This window comes from Vicugna pacos, chromosome 6 (assembly GCF_048564905.1).
Source record: "Vicugna pacos chromosome 6, VicPac4, whole genome shotgun sequence".
Lineage (NCBI taxonomy): Eukaryota > Metazoa > Chordata > Mammalia > Artiodactyla > Camelidae > Vicugna > Vicugna pacos.
The window spans coordinates 84,579,337-84,592,278 of NC_132992.1; the positions used below are offsets into that span (position 1 = coordinate 84,579,337).

General features: G+C 31.8%; 1 protein-coding gene across 8 annotated transcripts in view; it reads right to left on the bottom strand.

Moving 5' to 3' along the window:
- Positions 1-275: 275 nt before the first annotated feature.
- TC2N (tandem C2 domains, nuclear) overlaps positions 276-12,942 on the bottom strand; it is a 37,734-nt gene continuing 25,067 nt past the window's right edge. For 7 of the 8 annotated variants that reach the window (XM_072963612.1, XM_072963613.1, XM_072963609.1 and 4 more), the window contains exons 9-12: positions 12,471-12,662; positions 7,852-7,966; positions 5,330-5,529; positions 276-3,344 (exon numbers count right to left, since the gene is read on the bottom strand). In XM_072963612.1, coding sequence (XP_072819713.1) covers positions 3,234-3,344; positions 5,330-5,529; positions 7,852-7,966; positions 12,471-12,662 — 618 coding nt within the window. In that variant the 3' untranslated portion in view covers positions 276-3,233. The remainder of the gene's footprint in view (positions 3,345-5,329; positions 5,530-7,851; positions 7,967-12,470; positions 12,663-12,942) is intronic. The other variant, XM_072963608.1, reaches the window with a different exon arrangement.

Here is a 12,942-nt window from a genome sequence, read left to right on the forward strand (position 1 = left end):
CAACACAGGTTTGAAATGCATGGGTCCATTTATATGCAGATTTTTTCAATAAGAACATACTACAGTTCCACATAATACAAAGTTATTTGAATCCATGGATTTGGGATCATGAAGGGCCAAATACAAAGATATACTCAGATTTTCAACCACACAAGGGGTGGTACCCCAACCCCTGTGTTTGTTCAAGGGTCAGTTGTAAATGGTCTCACAACTACTGTAGATACCTGAAACTTCCCTCAATATTCCCTATCAAATACCAAAAGAAAACATATATTGTTGAAATATCCATTACTGCCATAATATAAAAAGTTGAAATTTATTGCACATTTCTGAAATCCTTCAAAAATAAACAATTATTTGATTAAACTGGAAATTTTTGTTGGCAAATACAGTTTCTGTACATTAGTATCAGAGCAATTCACATAACTGTATTCAAACAGAAGATCAGTTTAGATTATCTTCAGATCACAATTACATAACTTATTTTCAAAATCTCACCGGTTCCCTCTAAACAGTCTGATAAGAGCTGTACCTGATATACTTCAATGGTAAGTTCTCTAGTTCTGCTAAAAAAATCATGCAAAACTAAATGAAAGTCAAACAGTGGTGTTGTTTTGATATGCACTGCAGCTATTTAACTGTGTTAATCTGAAGATTTATAAATAAATACACTACTAGGGATTAGCACTACAGAAACTATCAGCTATCACTGAACCTTTCCATGAATTTCTCTGGTTAACTAGCATCATTTTGATTCCTTCTTGTTGTCATAGTGGGTAAAGGTAAAGGCATGCTAAGGAAATACAAAGGGAAGTGATTTTTTTGTATAGTATCTCATTTTTTATTACCAATTTCCAATGTTTTCCTCATTATATGAGTAGCTATTAACAGAAGTGTTTTCTCTTTATATTTCCACATAAAGCTTCAATTAAACAACAAAAATATCACCTGTATTCAGTACCTACCTCTCCATGAGAAAAGGCTTACATAAACATTAATTAAAATATTTGGGATCTTCATTACGTCAAGACTTCTGTAACTGAAGTCTTGTAAACGAAGTTTTTTTTTTAATTGTTTTATTTACCTAGGATTCTAAGACATATAAGAAACCAAGAAATCATAGCTTTCCTTCAAATTATACTTTACACACATATTGTAAAAATACTGAAAATTAAATAAAATTAAAAATTGAGTTAAATACATGACTATATATATAATAAGTTTAGGAATTGAAAGCATTGATAGAATACAAAAAAAACTGCTCAAATAAAATTCTAGATTTTTTAAAACAAAGTCTGTTACTTAGCCTCTAAAAGCCTATACACTTACTTCTTTGGTAGCTATTAAAATGGTTATATTTGCAGAGGATTTTTAGGGCAGTGAAAACTACTCTGTATGATACTAGAGTGGCAGATACATGTCATTTGTGCATTTATCAAAACTCATAGAATGTAAAATATCAAAAATGAATCCTAATATAAACTATGGACTTTGGGTGATGATGATGTGTCAAAGAAGGTTCACTGATTTTTAACAAATGTATCCTTAGGGTGCAAGATGTTGATAGTGAGGGAGACTGTGCAAATGTGTGGGTAGAGGGTATGTGGGAACTCTCTGTAACTTCCTTTCAATTTTGCTGTGAACCTAAAACAGCTCTTAAAGTCTATTTTTAAAAAATCTTTAAAAGTAGTTGCCATTTATCTCAAAAATTCAAAACATTACCACACAGGGTGATTTCTCTTAAAAGTCCATGTGAGTACTCACCAATAGGCCATTTTTCACACATCTAAAAAAAAAAAAATTTCAAAATGCACAGTGTCAGAGAGTACCTGTCAACATCACCAGTATACCATAAATTCTAGGCTACAGAAGAAAAGGGTATATAAAATATGTACAATTTGTAGCTTGAGGAGGTGGTACCTAGGCAAAGAGGAATTAGTGTTTTATTGAGAAAATCTTAATGGGATACAGAGAAATTAAGAATTAAAATGAAAAGGGCAGACTTAAGTTACAGCAAAGTATATACTTCTATCCTAAAATATCACCATCTATCTCTTGGCATGTGTGGGACAAGGTAAGAGAAAAAGAAAAATGGAAGACCATGAACACAAAAAACTTAGTCTACCCATCAGCAAAAATAAAGTCATGGTTTCCAAGATCAGGGATGGTGTTATCTGTTTCTCCAAACAACTGTGCTTTTCGGCCATGGCTTGTATAACCAACTAAACTGAAATTATTCTTATATATTGAGTTGTAATAATTACCTGAGAGAAACTGCAACAGAAAATATTTATTTGCTACATAGTGTTATCATGTATGGTTATTTCAAAAATATAGGAAAATATTCTAATGTCCTAATGTTGCAGATTATAGAACAAGTAATTTATATTCTAAGAACTAAAAACAAGGAAGTAATCATAAAACTCTCAATTTGCCACTTAAGCTCATTTAATTCTGCTAATTAGGATGGGCCATATATGGACGATAATCTTATTTCATGTCCAACTAAAACAAAGAGGCCGTGAAGGAGGAAAACATAGCAAAATGTATGTATACTGGGTTTCCAATTTAACTTCAATCTTCTGGTGTTTTCATTTATTCCTGCCAAAATGTAGTTTTCTATGCCTGAAGTTTCTTGGCAATAAATAGCTTACAATGTGATAACTTATGGGTAAGAAATGACAAACACAGCGCACAAACTTTCCCCCAAATACAGAAGAGTTGAAGAGGTTCAATTCAATTTTGCTTTCTGAGAGAAACTATCTAGCAAGAAGCAAACAATGGAGTTAAGACCTAACAACAATGACTAGCACTGAAATAGTGCTAAAAGTCTTCTAAATGCCTAAAGTATAACAAAGACTTGATATACCGGATTTTGACTATCTAGGTAAAGCTTAAAAAACCCCCAAAACATAGCAGTAACTATCTATGGCTGATATTTTCATTGATTTTATAATTTATTTAGTTGCCTTAGTAATACTACCCATTTATTCTATTGTCTATTTCAGCACAGTTTTAAAATATTTCCTTTACTTTGGAAAACTGATATAATTCATCCCATTTTTTCATCAAGTTTAATTTTCTGTTAGATCCATTCATTATATGCTATAATTAAGACCTCCATAAATAAACTGACAAATGTACTGATTTATCTCTTCTCATTGGTAGCAAACTGAAATTATGAGTCTTTTAAAAGAATGTCAGGTTCTTCACCAAATTAATATGCGAGGTCTTCAAGATGGATTTAATTTGTGCCACTTGATAACAACCTTTTCTGGATTTGTAATTGTCTCCTTCCACTGGTTCGCTGCTTCAATGTTATTACTATCTTCACTTATCCAAATCTGTAAAGGAATAGTACAATCATTTAATCTAAAAGAATGATGGTAAATGAGTTCAAACAATTAATTACTCTTATTAATGAAAGACAACTGGAAGTTTGGTTTACACATTTTCAATTAAGCATCTTTCCATTTTCATAAGACCTTGTTTATCTATCTGAAACTCAAATGTTAAAATATTTAATCTATTTAGTCACTCTGAAGACTATTTTATGTGATGCAATTCAATTAAAACATTCAACTTGAGATATTACAAAATCATTTCCTCCAAAATAATTATTAGTATCCTTTCTTATCCACTAAATCTAGGAGCTCAACTTAAACTGATCCTAATCACTCAAAAACATTTTGTAAAGATTAACTAAGATTAATCATGATTTAAGTTGATTGGTAAGGAATGTGTTTTTAAAGTAACTTTTATATTAAATAAAACTGTAATTTAATTGAAATCTAATAAATAGTCATACTTGATCCATAGTAAACAATTTCATAGACTCTATTATTTATGTAACTTTAGATGTGAATGAATCTGGGAAAACTGTAAAGCATTATGCAAATATAAGATATCACAATGGTGACAAACCATGGAGGCAAGGTGAACAAGGAAACAAAAAAAATCTGAATTCTCAACTTAGCTATAGAACTAACAAATGCTGTTATTTTGGGGTTAACTTCTCTGAGACTCAGCTTCTAATTCTTTCAAATAAAGAAATTGGAACAGGCCACTCCAAAAAAGTTTGGTTTTCTAATTTTTTCTCTTAATTTCTTGATCTGAAGAAATTTTTCTTCAAATAAAAAATCTTACCATGAATCCCAATATATAAAACAGATAACACTAGGGTGCTTTGGCTGATATAGAAGTGGGAGACCTTGATTTCACATTTGGCTCCTGAAGCAACCAGAGAAGCCAGAAGGAAGAGATGACCAACAAGAACCTTTCCAGAATTATTACTCTTAACTGAAATCTCAACCAAGAAAGTGATCCTGAAAATCATCTGTCAAGTATATCTCCAATTCCATTCATACATGGCGGGTGAGGCTTGATATGGGAAAACTTTAACTGAATCCATTTCTAAGGCCTCATGACTTTGAAAACTATGTTAGCTTTATGAATTCTTGAGTTCAAACTCTTTTCCAAATAAGAGTAAATGAAGAACAACAAAACTATATTTTTGACAAATATTTTTGGTAAAATATAGGAAGAAAGGAATCAAAGTTAGTATCAATCTTTGAAAATTCACATATAATTTAAGGATGTAGTAGACTGCTAGTAACATCTTGTTTTGAAGTAGAAGTTTTTAAAGCAATAACATAGATTTTGGAATTTAAATGTGACTAAACAATTGTAATTAAGATAAAAAATAATGGACAGTTACTACTAACTCACTAAGAGTAAAGAAAGAAATTACAAAAGGAAACAAGTTACTGTAGAATTGGCAAGCAATAAGCAAATGTTATGTTATGCAAATTACCAAGAATTTTTAAATAGATTAATCCAGACACCATTATTGACAATTGTAACAACCACTTAAAATTGATGTCTTCTAGGAATTCAAATCTAACACAATTCAATTAGCAGCATACAGAGTTAAACATTAAATTTAACATGACACAGAATTTCTTTGTTAACATATAACAATAAACATTTACTGCTTGTATATCTGCAGCCTTAAGAAATATAATTGAAATAGCACTCCCTTATTCACAAGGAACAAGTCAGGAGTACTGAAAACTTGATCTTTCTTATCACTTTAAAAGTTGAAAAGTTCGGAAAAAACTTAAGAAGTCTGATTGCTCAGAAATTCCAACTATTTGTACTAAAGCAAAAAGTCTGACAAGATTCGATTTTTGTGGTAACACTGAATTTTAACTTATGATACTGAAGAATTTTACTCTATTCAACTTTAGTTTTATCCTGTATTCCTAACTGTATAGAAATGCATAGAAAAGTGTAAATAAAGAATTCAAGATAAAAACTCCCTACTAACCTGCCCCACGAAATGTCGTCTTCTTACAGAGCTTCGACTATAAAGTTTAACATGAAAAATAATTTCTTTTTCATTCTGTATAAGTGGAAAAATCATAGTCTCTCCCCACTTTACTCTCCCATTGGAGGCCTTCAGTAAGCGTGTCTTCTTCTTATAAATCAACTCTCCTGCACTCAACATTGCCACCTTCACAAAAAAACCTGAAAAAATAAGAAATTTTTACTATATAAAAAATTTTTAATTCCATATGAAGATATATAACCATATGTTCTAAAAATATACTTTTTTAAAGATCTGATGAGCTATATCATCTAGTAAACTTTATTTTTATCACACTTTCAAATAACTACTGTAACCTCAAATGAATTTTAATCTTTCTCTAACCTGAATGCTATTAAAGACAGAAATCATAGGCATAAATAACAATCAGCAGCACAAGAGAACATATTGAAAAGGATTACAAAAAAGAGAGGTGCCAACTCTTTGGAAAGCTGGAGGAATTCATTCCACAAATCTATATAGGTAAAATTCTTTGCTTGAGACTCCAGAAGTTGAACATAAGCCCACTAGAGAAATCTATTCTTTAAATAAATTTGAGGTGTAGCGCTTCCAGTAATGGTAGAATAGCTTCTACAAAATAACCTTCCCATAGATGTCAATTATAAACTCTGGGGGAAATAGTAAAAACAACTGTTCAAGATACTAAACATTGACCAAAAGCAAGAAGAAACTGGAGGAGAGTCTATTCTTAAAAGATGGAAACTGCACTAAGTAAAATTCAGGTTTGTACAGCTTTTCACCTAAGCCTACTCCCCAGTCTGACACACGGTGCTTATAGCTCAAGGAGAAAGTGCAGTCTGACTAATTTGAGAAGTCATGGTAGAGATGGGGCTACCAGACAGCAAGAAGGTGAGGAGAGACCTTCCAGAAACAAGGCAGCCACAAAGTGAGGACTGAGACTGACCATCGTTTTTAAAATGGAGATCACTGGTAAACCTGATTGGCAGTTTTGATTAAAGGAAGACATCTATTAATCTACATCTGTAAATTTCTACTTTTGTCCTTGTTTCCTGGAATTAACCCTAGATAGTCCTGGTAATTTAATTTATTCTTTTAGTGCCAAGTTGGACTTTATTTGCTTTTTATTTTATGATTATTCCATCTATCCATAGCTACTTTTTGTGTAAGCTATCCTTTCTGCTTTGATATCAAGAATATGCTGACCTCATAAAGTTAACTTTTTCTATTTATTTTTCATATTGTGGAACAGCTTATATAGAATAGGAATTACATGTTCCTTGAAAGTTTGGTAGAATCTGCCAGTAAAATCATCTTGGCCTCTGCTTTTATTAGAGGCAATTCTTCAACTACTTTTACGTGGTTATTGTTCTATTCAGACTTATCACTCTTTTGGAGTGAATTTCAACAATTTTCTTCTTAGAAAATCATTTATTTTATATAGATGTTCAAATGAATTGGCACAGTTATAAATGGATTGTCTTACTTATTTTTGAATCTCTTCTGAATTTGAAATTATATCCTTTTCCGCGTTCATGTTTTTATTCTTTGCTTGATCTAGCTTACTATAGGTTTGCCTACTTTAATATTCTTTTCAAGGAAAAATCTACTGGTTTCATTTTGTGTTTTGCTGTTGTCTCCATATTTGTCAACTTCAACTTTAGCTTTAATTCCTACTTCTACTTCCCTTCGTGTTTGCTGCTAATTTTCTAGCTTCTTGAATTGAGTGCTAAGTTGTATTTATTTTCAGTCTTTACAGTTACAGTGGACATCCATTGCTTCTGCCTGCCTCCAGATATTTTCTCTTTACGTAGTAGGAAAAAGGAACACCCTTACCCAACTCTTACCCTAAAGGTAGGACTGACCTCAAACCTCAGCTCTAGGGGCAGTCTAGACATGTGAACCAGGCCTAGACAATCAAAATATCAGAATCCCTGGCTGGACTCAAAGGCTCAGGGCAGGAAAAGTGTTTCAAGGTTTGTGTTTGATACTTTCAGTGTTTTTAAATTAAGTTTCTAGTTAACAGAGTATACAAAACAGGGCATAGACCTACAGAGAGGATAAATTAACTAGGCTGGTGAAACATAACTGACAATCCTCTGGATATTCAACCTATATTAACTAATGAGCTAAATAAGGAATAGCATCAAATGCAGAGACATCACAATTGGATAAGAATCAAGAGACCGGTGGATTAAGGTAGATACAATGCCTAAATTTGAAACCCAATAAAGTAATTTTAAGCCACAAGGTAAGTGTTTAAGTTAAATAATAAAAGTAACTAAGATTTTTATCTCCATCGTAAGGAATACATACACACACACACACACACACATATATATAAATGGATCACTATGCTGTACACCAGAAATTAACACATTGTAAATCAACCACACTTCAATAAAAAATACATATATAAAATCTCCATTGTAAGAAGTGTAGGAAAAAACTATCTTTTACAAATACTTTCTGAAGATTCTACTTTGAACCATTAACATACTTACTCAAAGCCAGGGGTGTCGATGAGCTTGGAAGGTACTGTGCCTCAAGAATCTGTACCTGAATTCTGCTATTTACCGCTTGAAAACAAGTCCCTAATTCAAGTTCTGCATGGCAAACCTGCATATTTAAAAAGCGTCATTTGTAATCAAGAATGAAGTTTTTGGATATTTCAAAAATACAAAAGTAAAGAGCTAAGGTTAGAAATTTTGAAAGCACTACCTTTTATTGACACGCAAACCTAAGTGTTATAAAAGAAGGTTAAGATAAATGTCATAAATTCTGTCAATATTAGGTACTTATTCACTTTCATGGATTCTGATAATAAAAGTTACATGTACATACTGATCCCTCGAAATCAGGGAGAACAAAAGACAATTCAAATTAAAAATAAATTACATTCCTAAGCAGTTTTACTAGTGAAAATGTCAGTGAAATAAATACCAAAAAAAGCACATTTTCAAAAGATTTAAATGTAGTTGCTTGAATTATTTTCTCAGAATATATGAAATGTGATTTTAAAAATGTTATATATGGAAAGCATCATTATTTTTTCTATTGTAGAAATCAGAAGTGGTGCTCCCAAAATCAGAAGACAAAGGATTACTACATTACTAGATTTGTGGGTTAAGAAGTGACTTACTATGCTAAATGGAAGTAAGCCAAAGTTGAAAGTTGGCAAGGAAGCTAGTGAAAGTGATGAGGCAGTAAATAAAGAAAAGGTCAAAGAAAACCTGAGGCAAACAATAAAATGAAGGAGGCTTAGAAAGGGGGAAAAGTTAAAATGTGCTCTTCAGTACTGCTGACTAACAGCAGAAGAAAATTAATCATTTGTTTTACACAAGCCAATCTACTTACATGGATTCCAGGGTCCTTGGAGTGAAAAATAAAAAAGAGAAACATAAAGTCTTCTAAACACAAAAGCATTACTGCTCATATGTTGAAAAGAGTGTAAGTATGGGATTAAAGAAAGAACATAATGTTAACAGATCTCACCAGGGCGCAGAATAGACAGTGCAGTCTTTGCTGGTATTGATTCCAACACAGCTGAAGAACAGCTGACTGACACTTCATGAAGGGGTTTATACTGGATAATCACCCAGTGTTCTCCAAAACTGGCTCATAGATCATTAAAAAAGAACCTTTCTACATCCATACCATAGACTGAACCTTGGGTATTTTCTTAATACATGATTCTGTGTTTTAAAATTGGTCATGCCGTAAGAAGTCAAAAGAGTGAAAAGTAAACCACCTAAAAGCATAAACTCAACTGCTGAGATTAGACTCCCTTTTGAAAAGTCCAAAATGATAATAAAAGTTGTCTATTTTGGCAATAAACGATGAATTCTAATAAACAGGTCAATGTACTGCTTTTGCTTTTAGTCAGAATAAGAATGGATTAATAAATCTTTTTACATGAACTAATTCAGTAGCCATATATAACACTTTGGCTGATTTAAAAAAAAAAAGCATCCTGTCCATAGCACTTAAAAAATACAGTTACTTATTGCTTACAAAACTCAAAGGAAACCATGGATAAAATTTTTTTTCACTAATTATTTTCAATATGGTTGTAAAGGTGGCAAAACTTCTCCAAGTGTTAAAGAGTTGTGGAGTTCACTCTCATAAAACAGAGCAGCATTTGGCAGTGGGTTTACCATTTCTTACTTGCCAAAGTTATTTCACAAATTCAATTTAGATTACAAGATATTAATTCAGATCATGAAAAACTATTCAAAGTGGTTTTCAATCTCAACCAAAAAATTAAAATTCCAATCAACGAGTAAGTGTATATACAGTGCATTTTTAATGAGCACAAAACTGTGGAATATAAAAATACGATCTCCATTTCTGAATAAGGTATTATTTTTTTAAAGAAAAGGAAACTTTTTTGGCCTTCCTGGAATTGCTGAAAGTGAAATGTTAAGAATAATTAAGAAATCTATCATCTGGTGATACGTGAGAATATCTTCTTAGGGGGAAAATACATGGCTGAAAAAAGATATTTTTACATATGGTATGGGGAAGTCATTCAGGCTTATACATGAGTTAACTTAAATTTTACGCTGACTAAAATAGCCTGTTTGTGGCCTAGCATACATACATTGTACATGTGCTATTGAGGAAAAGGGTGCACTGATCATAAGTAAAGAATGTCCATATGTTAAAAATAAAGATTAAATGCCTCTCTTCCTGGGACACCCATGTCGGTACTCATTCAATGATAATACTCCCTTCCCAGGTGCCAAGGCCATACTGACATACTGTGTACAAGCTGATCTTTTTTTTATTATTATTATTTTGAAAACTTGAAGAAATATAACCCTGACTTGTTTGATGTTCTTTGTTTTCACAAGACATAAAACTATGCTGAAAACTATGCTTCTCTGGAACAGTTCCTCAGTTGTCTAAGGTTGTCTTCCAGCCTACAGTCCTAAGTTTGGCTCAAATAACTCTTTTCTATTTCTATTATAGACTGTTTGTTGATTATTTTCAGGGACATGGTAGAGTTAAGAGAGCTGGCTCTAGAATCAGAATGCCTCCATTCAAATCCTGATTCCCCAACTTCTGGATGCATGAACTCAGGCAAGTGCTTCGAGGTCTTGGTCTCCACAAGAGGAGCAAGCTCTAAGTCTGATGTGAGCATTACATCACTTAGGACCAAGTCAGTTATATGGTAAGTTTCTTTAAATGTCAGCTATTTCTTCAGGCAAAATTTGTCTCTTCCACATTATTCAACACAGAAATGAGTTGTCAAGTAAATATTTACATAACTATTTGTTAAGGTCAAGAACTCTGTACTGAGGAAATTATTAGCTCTACGTGAAAGTTCTGCTGTTCATGATGAAACAGCTGTCAGTGTGAAAGATGGATATGTAAGCCTGGCTCTTTCCATGTCACAATTAGAGTATCAGTTCTCCTCCACAACACAAGAAACAAAGCATATTATTCTTGCTTTTAGCCAATACTATGAAACATTCACACTCAGTAATAGAAATTCACTGGTTAAATATAATACAGCCTGAAAGCCCTTCTTTTAAGCCGTCCATCTTTGTATCCATACCACCTGGCATACAACAGGAAGGTGAATGTTTGTAAGCCCTTTGATATGTAAAATGTAATTTTGTAGAAACTTTGTCATAATCATTCATTCAGATTCTTCAAGGAAGATAAGATTATAACGTCTCAATTCTCAGACAATAACTTGGGGAGTTATCTTCTAATATACTCTACTAATCTTTAAAGTTTTAATCAATGAATTAGCCATTTAAAATAGTAGATACGTGCCTTCTATAAAATATGGTTGCAGATTACTGTCTACTAAGCTAGTTTGAAAGATGTAAATGACAAACTCCTGTCATAGTTACAAAACAAATTTGCTGTTTTTTAAGAGAAAATAATCTAATTTAGCATGCTTTCATTCATCATTTATTCTTTCATATCAGCCTACATACAAATATTCAATGCTAAGAATAAGACAGGCCCTTACTAAGGGCACAGCAAAATATGAAGAAAATAGATGGAAGCTCAAGCCTTGTTTTGTTTTGTTTTAAAACAAGTAACTGAAATAATTCTAAGTTGTAATAAATGCTATAAAGAAAACATATTGGGTATGGAGACAGAAAACAATAAAATAACAAGATGTTTCAGTTCTTCTTCCTTATAGTAATCCTTTGTTCTTTATTTTTTAATCCCTAATTTCCCCTCAGTTCAGTGGTTCTAAGCCAGGCTACACATTAGACCACCGGAGTAGCTTCTGAAAATTATAGATGCCTCTGGCTCACTCCCCTCAAAATTCTGATTTAATGGTTTAATTGTGGGCATTTTTTAAAGCTCCCCAGGTAATTCTAATGTGTAACCAGGTTAAGAACCACTACAAGTCACCTTAAATATTTGTAAAAGTAGGTAAAATATAAATCCTATGTAAATTTTAAATCACATATAGGTTTGAACTTATAAATGGTTATGATTGATTTCTATATATGTTATTCTGACATAGAAACTACATAAAATTATCAGGAATTTCTAAACAACTTAAAAGAGTATTTAGCTAGGCCAACTGAAAGAAGCAAATATCAGGTCTCAAAAATCAATCAGCGCTACAGATAATCAAGTTCTTCACAAAATACACTAACTGTAAGATCCTCAGTTCTACTCAATTTATGGACAGATATAGAACTTACTCATGATTAAAACTTTCCTAATCTATTTCAAGGCAATCTCTGATTGAGTTTGGAGTTTATGATTCTTGCTTTTCCTAAATTATCAGTTACTTAAAAAAAAAAAAGCCAACATAAAAATAATTATTTGAAATTATTCATACTTAGGGTTATTTTCCCCTGAAGTATAAAACATTAAACATGTACTACAAAAAGGCAACCCTAAGATTATTTTCCAATAGAGAAAAAGGGTCTCCATTAGCATTTTATCCATTTTTTAAAAAATTATTCAACAATAACATTACCGCTACTTTTTTACATTATATTTATATTATTATCATTATTGCTCCCTGATCCTTTAATATATTCTGAGTGTTCAAGTTATACTCTGAAAAACAAAAATTCATCCATTAAATAATTCTAAAAGTGTGAAATACTTTAACATTACATATTATATCACTTACAGAAATTTTTGAAGGTGGTGATATATCCAAAGAGTAATCCATTTCCTGCGTGCTAAGAGTTCTGAGTGATAGTGAGCATTCGCCAATGGTTTTCTTCCTAGGGGTTTGGGTTTGAATCTTAAATACAAGTCTTACAGTTTGTAGACTTTGGAGTTTAATAGCAAATACAAAAGTTTCCATAAATTCAATAGTCTAAAATAAAAATCAAGAAAAACATAAAATATGAAAACAGAATAAAAAAGGGTCCATATAGAATAAACAAAAATAACTTTATAATCTAGGAAAGACAAATTAAATATTTTTACAATAATGAAAGATATTTTTTAATGAAAATGAGAATGGCTATGACTTGTTTTCCCAGAATTTATTCTGGATACTGCCCTTCCTAATTTCACAATTCCTTTTAATTACTTAGTCAAGAATTCAGTCAATATCAACAACAAGTTCACCAGAATATAACTTTTTCCCTTTA